Source organism: Harpegnathos saltator, unplaced genomic scaffold, assembly GCF_003227715.2.
Source record: "Harpegnathos saltator strain DR-91 unplaced genomic scaffold, Hsal_v8.6 scaffold208, whole genome shotgun sequence".
Lineage (NCBI taxonomy): Eukaryota > Metazoa > Arthropoda > Insecta > Hymenoptera > Formicidae > Harpegnathos > Harpegnathos saltator.
The window spans coordinates 128,828-143,581 of NW_020229993.1; the positions used below are offsets into that span (position 1 = coordinate 128,828).

General features: G+C 45.6%; 1 protein-coding gene across 8 annotated transcripts in view; it reads right to left on the reverse strand.

The window, feature by feature from the left end:
• The window catches only part of LOC105192226 (dystrophin), a 588,349-nt gene that overhangs the window by 97,262 nt on the left and 476,333 nt on the right, over positions 1-14,754 (reverse strand). For all 8 annotated transcript variants that reach the window (XM_025298139.1, XM_025298137.1, XM_025298140.1 and 5 more), the window contains one exon: positions 3,135-3,279. In XM_025298139.1, the coding sequence (XP_025153924.1) occupies positions 3,135-3,279 (145 nt within the window). The remainder of the gene's footprint in view (positions 1-3,134; positions 3,280-14,754) is intronic.

Below are 14,754 nucleotides of genomic sequence, written 5' to 3' on the forward strand. Positions count from 1 at the left end.
CTACCTCTACCGCGACATCGTTTTTATAATCCGCGTCTCTTCGAAACGTAAACACATCGTTTTCCCCACCATTGACTTCACTGTGATTGTTATTGTTTTTCAACGCTCCGAATGCCCATTTCGGATTTTCATATGCAATACTCACACCACTCGTACGATATGAATGGTTAGGTATTAGAAGCAAGAATAAATTCAATATTTTTATTACAATTGTGTGCTCTTCTTCAAAGGTATACACACAACAACAGATCGACATTCTTTAGAAAAGGAAGAAAGAAAAAGGGGCGAACTAAGCAAAGAAAAAGAAAAAGAAAATAAAGAATATTTTCACAAAGGTGTAATTTATATCGTCCGAGGGCTCCAGATTTTCGATCATGTGCGGATGTACACGGGGGGGGGGGATGCGAAGAGGAACGCAATGAGGTGGTCTCATGGACGTGTTTAGAATATTCGCGAGATTATTTAGAAAAACGATGCGTATGCATGAAAGTACGGGTAAATATATAGAAAAGGGTACACTTCACCGATTTTTTTCATTTTGAAATATGTTATAAAGGATGAAATTCCGAGTGACTTTTCCTAATACAATTATATGGGGGTCGCTTATAGTTTCTGAGATATTTGACATTAAAGTTTTATAATTATACGTTGAAGTATATTTGAAGTAGACAAGCAGTTTTCATTCACTTTAAATATAGCAAACAGTACATATAAGCGGCTTTGCCTCCCTCCCGCACCCCCTCCCCAAACAAATCTTAACTTAACCTAACTTATTGCATCTTTATATATTTTTGGACATTGTTGAAAAAAGTTCTCTTAAGATCTATCACCTGGCTCAACTTAACTTATTATAATATCCGCATATAATTAGGTGTTGTGGATTTTAAGGAGATCTTTTCAACATCGCCCAACAATATATAAAGATGCAATAAGTTAGGTTAGGTTAGGATTTTTATGGAGGGGGGGTGCGGGGGATTGGCGGAGCCCCTCTCCCGCGCTACCCCGCTTATATGTATTGTTTTCTATATTTCCATGTATGTACTATGTTTGGATTAACTGTTTGCATTGTACTGTAAATAACGACAGCTTATGATATCTGGAATTTAATTCCAGGATAATTAAAATTCCAAAACTTTAAAATCGAATATCTCGGAAACGATAAGCGACCCCCATATAGTTGTATCAGGAAGTCACCCAGAATTTCATCCTTCATAACATATTTCAAAATGAAAAAAATCGGTGAGATGTACCCTGTTCTATTTACCAAAGTACGATTCATTAATTAGCGATGAGTCGTTTAAATGAATCCGCATATGAGCGATTTTCATGAATCCGCGTATATTCGTATTTACCCTAATATATATATATATATATATGTATATATATTTACATATATGTACATATTGCAACGGCGGTATATCAAATTTCAAACCGCGTCTGCAATCCCACGCAATCCGATGATGCTGTCGGCGATAATTACAGCGACGCCCCCGTCGCTCCGCGGCTGCCGTGCAATTTCACACCGGCCGTTTTAAGAAAATGCGATTCTCGCGCTTGATTTCGAGGCGATCGGCCGCATTTGCGAGTTATTGCGCCTGTGCGAAGGCAATCGGACGGATAATGGGATCCGCAGCACTTTTACTCCCTTCGTCTCTCGGAGTAATTAAGGATAATCGATAACAATTTCCCGCGCTGTGTTCCACACCCGCCGGGCGACCCGCGCGTCATACGTACGTACATACGAATCTAGCCGCGCGATGACGACGATGATGATGATGATGACATCGATGATCTGGCCGAGAGACACGCGGCTTATCACGTCCGTACACTCGGATACCGCCTGTATAGCGCGCGCGCGGGGCACAGGCGCTCTGGCATGCCGGCAACATGCGTGTTCTAATCTGAATTAATCCGAACTAGTGCGCCTTTGTACACGAACGCACGAAGGATATTCACGCATAAATTGCGGCGGCTGCGGCGACGTGTTACGTGTACACGCGCGGCTATCCCATTCAATCCCGCGCTTGCTCAATTCCGAAGCGTCGATTGTACGCGCGCGCGCGAATGTACGGCTTTCAATTATCATCCGAAGAAGGATAACAAACGCGCGAGCAGCAGGGTAAGTCTGAATAAAAAGTCACGGGAACTCGCGTCTCTCCGTGAGGCGATCTTTCACTCGGCGACTCGGCGGCGCGGCGTCCCGCGAACAGGACGCTCTCGCTTCTCTAACGAGTGCCGACATCGGCATCGAGAGCTCGTGTTAATCGCGTTCGATGACGCGGAAAATTGATCGACCGCCCCGATACATAACGAACGACACGACGCCGTTGTTAAATGCTGCAAGTCTTGACAGTCGATCGTTGACACGTCCGTGAAACTTGGCGGTCGGACGCGGACTTAATGAACCGGAAGTAGTAATTTAATCGATGGTGAATTTAGCCGGAGCATTTAGCGAACAATCGACGTGAGAGCGAGAGAGAGAGAGCGAGAGAGCGAGAGAGCGAGAGAGAGAGAGAGAGAGAGAGAGAGAGAGAGAGAGAGAGAGAGAGAGAGAGAGAGAACGAGCGACGAAGTAATTAAGATGCGCATTTCCACACGGAGGTGGGACGCTCGAACGTGATGAGGATACGTAAGCATCCATTCTGAGGTAAGCTGCCACGTTTCACAGAGGGAGTGAAAGAGACAGAGCGAGAGAGAGAGAGAGAGAGAGAGAGAGAGAGAGAATGTAAGTCGAACGAGCTTATACGTAATTACATCCTATTCGTCCAATCAGCTTCGGCGCGTGGCGGAAACTTAGCAGTCTCCCCTGCCCCCCCTTTTCTCTCTCTCTCCCTCTCTGTCTTCCCCGAGGACGACTATATGAAATCGATTTCAGGTGCATAAGTCATATTCGACTAACACGCCTCGTATTCCTGAAGTTTGTGATTGATGCTATTGCCGAGCCAAGGATGCTAAATGGAGTATGTCCGCTTTTCGGGGATAACGGATATATCCGTGGAAAGTGCTCTCCGCCAACTTCCGCGAGTTTATACAAACTGACACCAGGGCGAAGTTCGGCGAGCCGGAACCCCGAGAGGTACACAATATATACGCGAAACGGCACGCGCACGTGGCTACATCCGTCGGTGACTTACTTGTTGTTTTTGCAGGGCGGCCACATCGCCGCACACGGGTCCCAGGCCGGTGAGCTCTGTGTCCTTCCTAATCACCCATTCGATGAGTTCACGCAACGACAGCAGCAGAGCGTTCCAGTGCTCGGTGTTGCTCTCCAAGCGATTCCTGCGCAGAAAGAACACACGCGCCGTCTCAGTGACTAGGGAATGACGTACGCGCGCATGGACACGCCGTTGGCTCGCGCATGTAAACGCGTTTATTCCCGCGCACGCCGTGCAAACACCGGAAGAGGAAGCTTTTATCTTCCGGGCACCGCGGAGCTTCGTAAGTGTCATCTTACGTGTTTACCTGAGGCGGAGGAGGAACGCTACCGTCTCTCTCGACACTCGCGCTGATGGACACTCGCGGCGTGATGCGACATGCGTACACGACGCTCGTAACAGCGACGGAGGGCGAGGAGGAGAGAGGCGGAGGAGACGCGCGCAAAACGGCATGTCATAAATGTGAGTAAAGAGAGTGCACATTTGTTGGGGACGGACGGGTAGTAGTCGTTGTGTGTGTGTGTGTGTGTGTGAGAGAGAGAGAGAGGAGAGAGGAGAGGAGAGGAGGAGAGAGAGGTGAGGAGAGAGAGAGAGAGAGAGAGAGAGAGAGAGAGAGAGAGAGAGAGAGAGAGAGAGAGAGAGAGAGAGAGAGAGCATGAGGAAAAGAGATCGGCAAGGCAGAGCGATGCAAAGTGGATGCTGTAAAAGGAGGGAGAAGGGAGGAGGAGAGGGAGAAGGGGAAATGCAAGAGCTCGACGTCGCTGGTGTCAAGAGTAACACCGGAGAATGAGCAAAGAGAGAAAAGTGACGACGCGCAGGGAGGGACACCGACGAAAAAAAGGAGGAGGGGAGTGGAATTGATAGATACTTAAGATAAGTGGATCAAGAAGTGGACGATTGAAGAAAGAGAGAAAGAGAGGGGAGGCAGGGAGCGAGCGGTAAAAGCGCGAGAAAGGCGACGACGTGTCTGCGGCGGAGGCGGCGGCGACGATGAGCGAGGCGTAAATCGAAAAACAGAAATCTCTCGAAAAGCGCGGGAGCAGAGATGGAGTGTGCTTGCGGATAAGACGCGGTTCGAGCGAAGCGGGTAAATACGGCGAGCAAAAGAGAGTCCCGAGAAAATTAAAACGGACGAGTATTCTCTGAGCGACGCGACGAGTAAACCGTGCGCGAGACCGGGAGGAAGGGACCGTGGTGGCAGAGCCGATCGCGGGAAAGAAAGAAAACGATTTCAGGCAAATTGGAAAAATACGGGGGAAAAAGCGACGCGAAAACGGGCGACGGGAAGCGCGCCCGGTGTACAAACTCCCCGGCTGCGAAACGAGACGAGTAGGAAAATAAGACAGAGGCAAGACGGTCGCGGCTCGGGCGAGGAAAACAAAAGACAGGTACTCCGAGAAACGACGAGATCAAGGGCACGGATGAATAGAGAAAGGGGGAGGGAGAGAGAGAGAGAGAGAGAGAGAGAGAGAGCGCGCGATCGTTGATAAACGCGGGAAAAGATAAGGGACGCTTCGTTGGGTAGCGAAGACAACGGAAAAAGCAGATTGGACAGGTGACTCCAGATGAAAAGAACGTGAAAGAAAATCCGATCGCGCGAAACTCAACTCAACGGGAAGAGCGGGCACGGAGACAAGATAAGAGGTGGAATATGCAAATGGGGAAATTTGCAGCAATCGTGCGCGCGAGAGAGCCTCGAGCAGGAAGTCGCGCTCGAACAAGAAGAAGCGGCGAGGCGAGCGAGTCAGCAAAAATGGATGAAGGATAAATATTGAAGAGAAGTGATAAGGTAGAGAGAGAGAGAGAGAGAGAGAGAGAGAGAGGAAAGAGCGCGAGCCGCGTGTTTTGCTAATAGTAAGTAAATACCGCTGGACCCGGAAGCGCCGGAAGCGTGAAATAAAATGAAAGACCGGTGGGAAATCAGTGGAAGATGCGAGGGCGCGTGAGAAGAGAGGGGCTGAATGCAGAGGAGAGATGGCCCCAAGAAGAATGAGGACTCGTCACACGTACCGTTGGGAGGATAAGGCACGGCGAAGTAGCTCGCGCGAGACTGGGCGCGAGCTGCAAGGAGGAGAAGACGGATACGCGAGATAAGTCAGGAGAGAGAAATTAGTACGAGAGGAAGATGATCTCGTATTTATTCGAGACGATAGTCCCGCCGGTCCACGCACGTGCGGATCACGTTTAACGGTGCAATACCACGTGACGGCGCAAGGACGAAAACTCCTTTTCCAGTTCGGGCGGACTGGGACGTCTAACTACGACGGGAATACGTCGACGCATTACTCTAGCGTTATCATGGCGAGATTTGAGAGATGAGCAGCTCATTTCCCCCTTGGATTGGCTTCATTAAGCGCTTCGATCTTTCGTGCGTGGAGCAATCCGCGCGCGCGTGTGTGCGTCGGACGGCAAAATCGAGCCTCTTGTAAATGCTACACAAGTTGCAATTTCCTGCTTCTCGAGAAAAACATGCGGGCATATGTAGGAATACTCAATGCAGAATCTAGCCGCTCTGCGCAACGCCATCATTTCTCACGGCTCTGTGAGAAGCGAAATTTTGAAATTACACGCCACGTCGAGAGATACGTTTGAGATTCCCCGCAAGATTCTCGGGTTACCCTATATTTGAAGCAAGTGCCAAATACGAAATAATCGTAAAAAAAAAGAAAAAGGAAAAAAGGGGAGAGGGAGAGAGAGAGAGAGAGAGAGAAGGAGCACAATGTATCCGCTTTTATTTGACCTCATGTTTAATGCCCGTTCATTATCTCGTCGGTTCACGACTCGTACGCGAATAAAATCCAAAGTGGTCGACGAATAAAGAAGCTCGGCGTAGGGCGAATTAAAGCGGAAGACAGAGGCTCGGGACGAGAGCGGCATAAAGAGCGGTAGGAAGCGCGAAGGAGGCCAGGAGCTGAATGGCGCTGAGAGAGATCCTCGAGAACGAGGATAAAGACCGCGCGCGCGTCGGCCACAACGAAGGCCAACGAGCAGGAGGAACAGTACGAGGAGGAGGAGGAGGAGGAGGAGGAAAAGGAACAGGACGAGAACGGCGGCGTTGTCGTCGGTCGGAGGCTCGCGGAATAGACGAAAGCGGAAGATAAAGGCGCTACGTACGGGCGAAAGGAGAGCAGGAAGGATGGCGGTCGGGATTTAGATTTATATTTCGCCATTGTTGCACTGCCGCCGCGTCGCGCGGCGGCACCCACTTACTAGGTCGCATCCAACAATCCCCCGCCGTCTCCGTTCCCCTCGCGGTTCGCGCGACCCTCGCGCTAGAGAGGGCTCGTGTCGTCGTTCTCGTATCGCAAAGAAACAGCCCCGCGCTCGGATATATTGCGGTTATTGTAACGTCGATGAGAGAGCTCCGCGGAATTCCGCCGCGGCAGCCGCGCACTTTTGTGATTCGAGAGCGTACGCGAGCTCAAGCGAGCGCGCGCGCACACACACATATACGAGCGCATGGAGAGTCGCAGCCTTGCCCCCCCGTCGAGTGATATTGCACTCTCCTCCTCCCAGGGAGATAAGGACGTAAGGATATTTCGCGCGACTGATGGCGGCGCCGGTTGACGGGTAACCGAAAGAAATTGTCCTCGTTGCCCCGACGAATCGCGAGTATAAACCTCTTCTCGACCTGAGTGGCCATCACACGGACTGATGCCGGCGCGATAAGTTTATTCAGAGCGGTGCGGAAGAAGAAACTATAATAATCTTCGAACAGAGGTCGTGTCGCTTCGCGACACATGCGCGGGAGATCTCGCACGAATTGTGTCGTATTTAACGGAGATGTAATAATCATAATAAATAAATATATAGATATATAGAAATAAATATATAGATATGGATGTGAGATAGGTAAAATATGTGAAAGTGGAGGAAATTGAATTTTCTGGTTTTAGAAGATAAATATGGTGGAATCGTAATCATCTCCGCTCCCTTCGAGCAATACGCGTTTCGTACGGATGTGAACTTAGCAAGCAACTTGATAAAAAAAGAAAATTCGCAATACGGTTCGATTGTACTTCGTTTGTACCTGTTTGTATCACTTTTTGTTTTGTTTGTATCTCGAAGGATAAAAAGATAGGGAGAGGGGGAGAAATACTCAGTAAGCAAGCATAAGATATCGCAAAACGGCCAACGCCATTCGAAAGAGAATCGTTTGTATCTCAACGATTTGAAGGGAGGTACAAACGGGTACAAACGGATCCGGATGGCTGTTTTCGGATATCTTATACTTGCTTGCTGGCTATTTTTCCCCCTCCCTCTATCTTTTTATTCTTTGAGGTACAAACGAAACAAACAGTGGTACAAACAGGTACAAACGAAGTACAATCGAACCGTAATGACAATTTCTTGTTTTGATCAAGTTGTTTGCCAGATTCACATCGCGATCGGTGCGTTTCGTTCGTTCATAGTCACGTTGATACAAGCTACTTTAATTTTAATCATTCGCGGACTCTCCCGTGTTATATTTTGTCAACGATATTTTCCGCAGAAAGCAGATTTCATTTTTTACCTTATCGCGTACCGCGGTCGCGAAGATTCATCACGTCGCTCGGATATTATTAATTTTAATTAATCATAGCTCATATATATATATATATATATATATATGGACACATATTCGCAATTTATCGTAGCGTAATTAATAAAAAAGAAAAAAAGAAGGAAAAAGAAAAAAGGAAAAGAAGAAACGAGGTCGGTGTGATTAATAGGACGCCCGTCGGACCCACGTCAGTAATGGAATCTTACGGTCGCGAAAGGGAATTCGGCGAACATCTATTTTCGCTCGTCGTCCGGCTGCCAGAAACAGGGGAGCCTCTACTAGCGGAAAGATATACTTCTCGTTCGTGCGATCGCATTTCAATTGAATGTTCAGTAAGTGGTGCTACAGTGTCGCCTCGGCGAACCTTGCCCTACGAGCGATCTTTACGGCTTGCCAGGCTGATCTAAAATAAATCACCGTAGAATTTCTTGGCCGGCTATAAAAATCTGCCGAAGGAGCGTTACGTTCTTCGCACCCACTCGATAAAATTCGCGACGCAGTCTCGAGTAAATAAATCATGAGCGACACATTTCGGCGCCGCGACTTTATTCAGAGAGAGTTGCTCGCGAGACGGCGATACGATTGTTCGTCGATTAGCAAGGATCATCGAACGTGCGTTATCCACTCTCTACATACAAGGAACTTGCAGAAAAGTAGACTCTCTTTTCCTCTCTATGAGAGAAGAAAGTAAGAGAGGAAAAGAAAGAGCAAAAAAGAGAGAGAGAGAGAGAGAGAGTGAGAGAGAGTATAATCGAGTTTGTCGATTGCGTTCTGTTTCGCGTGAACTGCGAAATTACTTCGATTCTTTCCAAGTCCTTTGTTCCACGAATTGATTTTTACATGTGAAAGACTGGGCCACGTTCACGAAATGTTTTGTTATGTATTTATCGTGAAAGAAACAGTAGGAAAAACGGAATCGCGAAATGTTTCTTCTGAAGCACACAGGTACTTTTTCCCAGAGTTCCATGAAAATTATTGGAAAAATATAACATTTAAAGAGAAGAGAAAAGTCCGATTTGGCAGCAGCTGAATAAATGTTCCAACATTTCGATCATTTCGCATGAACATTCTCTCCGTTGTGAATGAATAAACTTAAATAGCCCGTTACTAGCAGCAAAGTATTTCGCAGCTACGTGAGATACATCATATATCAGAATAAATTATAAATAACAAATTTCATTCGTGAAATGATTGAAATTGAAAAAGGAACCAACCGATGAGGTACGTCCGTAAAAATAGCAGATTGACGTCCTAATCCTCAAGAGAGCATATTACATTGATGTAAATCGGTAAATGTTGTTATGTTCCAGCAAACGAAAATATGTGTCTATATTTTTCTCAAATAACAGAGTACACCATACTTATCCCAAAAGTGTGGTTCTGAACAATGGAATGTTTCTCCAGCTGCACGAACATATGTATTTATTTTACATTTTGCTAATCTGCCCCGGGCTGCGTTTGCTCCGACATTCGAACAGATACCGCGTGTAGTATCTCGGTTATTAAGGAAAAAAGTGCACCGTTTGCGAAATCGTAGCTGGCACGTAACATGGAGAAATGTCTCTATCTTTCTGTGTCAATCGCGACAATCAGTCGCCAGGCAAGTTCTACCGTCAAAATTCTGAAAAGTCCGCAGACGTGCTTAAAGCTCCCCTAACGATTCGTGCGAATCAAAAATACGCGGGGGGGGGGAGGGGGAGGAGAAACATATTACACCGCGAAAGATATAAAATATTTTTCATTTGATATTTTTTCTCTCAGAATCTCCTTCCTTCGCCATGTTAGCGATAACAACATTTTTGCGATCTCGCAAAAAACGTTGTAATAACAAGATTTCGTAATAATGGAAAATCCATACAACATCCGCACGTGACGCAAATAGGTATATAACAGCGTCGTTTCTCTCGTTCTCCGCGCAGGCAGAGAACGAGAGAGGGAAAGAGAGCGCTGTATAACGGCGCGCTGGCCAAAAGTTCGCGGAAAATTCGATTACGCGAGTGCGAGTGCGAGTGCGAGTGCGAGTGCGCAGTGCGATTTGAGTTCGTCGCCATTTGTGAGGTAAAGTCTCGAAAAAGGAGGAGAGGACGAAATTGAATAGCGAGCACGGCACGGGAAACGCAAAACGCGCGCCGGCTCGCCGGCCAAACTTCTGATTGCGCGAGATCGCTCTTGATTAGCGGAGCACGCCGGCCGGAGATTAAGGATAATTAAAATGGTCGAGAGAGAGAGAGAGAGAGAGAGAGAGAGAGAGAGAGAGAGAGAGAGAGAGAGAAAGAGAGAACGAAGTACAGTTCAGCGGGCGAAGTCGCCGCGTAAGTCGGTGCGGAACGGCGCAATCGTGGCATCGACGGCATCTCGTAGGATTTGGGATAAGTCGAGTTAACAAAGCGACTTCCGCGCGACGAGGTCGCCCTTTAATCCGTCCGCGTTGTCGTGCGCGTTTAGGAAACGTCTGAAAGCGCGCGGAAGTCGTTACGCGTTTCCGGCTTTACGTCGGATTCGCTCGGTAAACGTGGATTATTCAGCGGCCAAAGCGGAAGCGATTCGGCGCGGATCCGGAAGGAGAACGGCTCGCGCGCCCGGAAGGACGATCCGAGACAAAAATTGCGCGCGGCACGAGAGATGAGGACGCGCGCGCGCGCGGTGATCGGCGCTGGAAGACTAAGCGGTGATAATAAGGGAACACTGAGCGGGACGTCGCTGTGCGCGTTATTACCAGCGAGATCATTGGAATTCATTGAATGAATTTCTTCGAGAGTCGCCGCTACGTCGCTCCGCAAGACGCGGGGAATCGCGATGTGAGCGCGACCGTGTTTTGCGTTTATGCGGCGAGAGACACGCCGTGCGCGCTTCTCTCTTCGCATATATGACGGTACATTCGATAAAAGCTTTATTCCGTTCTCAAACGTACAAGAAGCTCTCGTGCTTGATCAGGACACGCCGCAGTCCACCCATGCGACGAACCCACGCGAATCTCTCGCGCGCCATAATTGTTCCGGATTCTGGGGTTTAGTTTAACGAGATTTTGCTACAGACTCTGTTACGAACGATAACTACGTGGATGCTGTTATCGAGCATTCAAGAGCGATATGTTGCTCGCTCGTATCTATGATAACGTCTACCATCAAAGTACGTGTAAATCGAATAGACTGACGGTTAATTAAAGCGATTAAATATTATTTCGAAGGATTAAGAATATTTTTCGCATAAATCATCTGGTAAATCAACGATTAATTGAAGTGATTAAAAATTGCTTCGCGGAATCAAGAGAAGGTCTCCGAAGTGCGGCAGAATTTGCATCAATTGCGAGTTTCGGTATCGTTCGTATAAAGAAAATAAAGAAATGACTGAGATAAGAATATTTAAAATTTTAAATTGTTCTGCGAAATAAAGGGGGAATCTCTCCAAACTGAGGCAGAATTCGTATTAATTGTGAGCCTCGAGATTTATGTGCGTTTCGCAAAGGGAAAATCGTCGCTTTTGTCAGATTACAGATGTCGTAACAAAATCTGAACGATATTGCGATCTGAACGGGCGCGTTATTACACGCAAGTATATATTCAAATCAAAAATATCCGCGACTCTTGATATCTTTGTCCGCCGGGCACGTAATCGGAATGTACGTATCGCTGACAATTTCGTTATATCTCCGCAAAGCTGATTAATCTTGATGCAATAGATTTACGATTCCACGTGCGGATGCCAGCAGTTACACGTGAGTGTAAATAATTCGCGTTCGCATACCGAACGATTTTAATATCGATACATACGTTGTTGAAACGCGCGTGCTGATCATTAATTGCAAAGGTTTCACTGGTGAAAATGTACACGACGCGAAAGACTCGACTTTTGTTCGCTCAACGTCCTCGCCCTCTTCGCCGCCCGCCACCCCTTGCCGGTTCGACGAGCGGGAAATGTATTAAATCCCGATAGTCGTGCGAATCCATAGGGAGCTATCGAAATTCATCGCGGCCATCGATCTCTCGATAACATCGGCAACCCGCCACGTGGCCGTTATAAATTAATCGCTGTTATAAATAGATTTTGCGTTTACAGAAAGTTATTCTCGGAACGCCCGCGCGCCGGAATAGGTCGCTGCGTGAATTCACTCGCAAATAGCGCGCGTAATGGATACTTTGCGCGAAACGAAATATTTTCAATTGGACCAAAACGGGAAATACGCTCGGCGTCGCCGTTAATCAATCGGCGTGAACGCGCTCGCGGTATCCGGTATCCATCGCGTATCCATTCGTCATCGAGCCAATCCACCTCGTTCACGAGTTGCTAATTAAATCCACGGTCACGCCAGACTGAAAGTGTGTTCTTGACGAATCTCTCTCTCTCTCTCTCTCTCTCTCTCTCTCTCTCTCCCCCCCCCCCGCTTCTTCAGAGACTGATACATCGCTGGGGCGCTAAGAACGCGTCGCGATTTGTAAAACAGAAATTGATCCATCGCACTGCGGCGTCGTTATCCGTGCAGCACGTCGTCCTCCACCCCTCCCATAAAATGCAACGTAGCGAGCCTCGACCTTATCTTCCTCTTACACGCCGATAAACATCTAGCCGAGCTACATTCCGAGCGACGATTTCCGAGTGAGACCCGAGTGAAAATTCGTCGCTATCGGCTCCGCGATGAATCCCCGACGGTTTAAAACGCTATTGAATCAACGACCACATTACGCAAGTAAAAGGAAAACGCGGATCCATTCGATGAAGCTTTTCGATCTATCGCGTCGGCGACGGCTCCTCCTAGTCGACGTTTCCCACTGAGACCTGCCGTCATCATCGTCGTCGTCGTCGTCGTCGTCGTCGTCGTCGTCGTTGTTGCGCCGGTTAACGTAATAAAGCGGGCAAATGGAATTGCCGGGAACGGGCGGAGCGTTATAATTTAACTCCGGGGAACAATTTACCGGTACAATCCCAATCTGAATAAGGTCGGCGCAAAACCGGTCCAAACTTCTACGATAAACAATAGCAACAACGTCGCCATTAGCGCCGCGCGGCAGCGACCGTGCGTGCAGTTTTCACGCTGCGACTTTGCGCGCGACTTGAAAATTAATCAACCACCGAATAGGGCTTCGTGTCGTGTGCGTCGCGATCGATAAAATACCGCTAAGATGAATGTGCCAATTAGTGGCCAAAGAGATAATCTCATCGTGAAAATGAATTAGTAAATTAATAATACGCTAAAGATCCAAAGTTGAGTTTGTTGGGGAAATTATAAGTTTTTATATTTTCTATATTATAGCTATTAATTATAATATTTCTTATAAATTATATATAACGTTCTTTCTTTATTATATAAAATTTTAAAAATTTTATAATTTTTTCTGGCAATATAGGAATAAGGTAAATGACTTAATCAGTCTAATACTAACTAAATAATCTAGTGAAAATTAATAAATAAATAAACACATGTGTTAAGTGTAAGTAAACAAAGTTGATTTTGCCAGAAAGCTCCAACATTTCTATTTGAGTTAAATTTTTCTAATTTATATGAAAAGATTTTAATTTATTTCTAATATTTTCTCAGAAATAACTAAAATACCATTTAACGGCATGAGAGTTAAAGTGGTATTCATTGCCGCTTTAGTTTAGAAGAAGTTGGAGAATAATTTCATTGGAGAAGAGACTTAACAAGATAGACATTTGACAGTAATTATCAATTCTAAAATGGGCGAGTAACTATTAGGAGGTTGCATTGAAAACCGCTATTCACGTGTAGATGGCTCTAGCTGTGTATGGTGTAGGCAGTGATAGATGTCTCTCATGTTATTTTAAAGTGTGAACACATTTCCCACTAAAATTCAGTCATCAGACGCCATCCTTTGTTTACACAAGTGCTTTTTTATAACCGAATTAAAATGGAACGCGATATTGTTTTTCCAATATGTACTTCTATACTACTTTGATTTGAAAAAAAGTGCAGTTGAAGCTTATCGACTGCTTGCGAAAACTTATCGTTGCCTTATTTACATGTTTACTTGAGGCGGTAAATCTTTAGAATGCACTAGTGCATCAAGGACAGCGATATTTTTTATAGTAAACAGTAAAGCAAACTATAAAAAGATACATAACAAATTTTTAAGGAAGCATCGAGGTTTTTGTAGATAAAAACTCGAAATATTTGTCCTGTATCGACCAATACTATTCATGTAAAGGCATTTTTATGGTTATGCTTTTTCATGCATATATAAGTTTGCAAATTTCCATGCAGACCATATTTCTCGTACCAAACCTAATTAGATTTAACGTAATCTAAGCTAACTTAACAAAACTAATTTTAAACTGGAAAATATGTGAATGATGATTTTAAAATAATGATGATAAATTACAGTAATTGCGTATTATTTCCGCATAAAAAAAGTATAATACGTATAATACGAATAATAAGAAATTAACACTATACGATATGGTGTATTAATTTCTTATCACTCGATTGAAGTGTACATTTTCCAGCCTAAAGTTAGTTTAATTATCTTCAGTTTGCATAGTGATTAGCAAACTTATACTTGTGAAATAACATAAATATAAATTTGGCTTCGCGAAATAAGGAAATATCGGTCGATGCAGAGCAAATATACGTATATTTCCAAAGTTTTCCTTGCAAAGATCTTAAGCTAGATTCTTCCTCAATGTCCTCTCAACAAGTTGAATACATCTTCTTCATAGCTTGTTTCTACCACTACGGAAAAAATTGTACTAAATATGTTTAAACACTATCTGTCTTGATGCAGTAGTATGTCTGAACATTAACCGCACTGCAAAATTATCGTAGCAGTAAACAAGCCGCGTTATCATTTGTTACAAATCACTTGGTTAGGTCACCTAACAAAATGCAACAACATATTTAAACACGGCGAATACTTCCAACAAATAAATCAACAGAAACTACTGCTGCTTTAACTCGGAATGAATTATTTTTGCGGACATATGTGCGATACGAGTGATAAACCAATTTCACTTGAAATTCATTGAAAGCTATTTTTAGCGGAACAAAGTCGTCTCATTCGAGCATCCTCAAGCAAACTAAACAAGCAACACGAATGGACGACG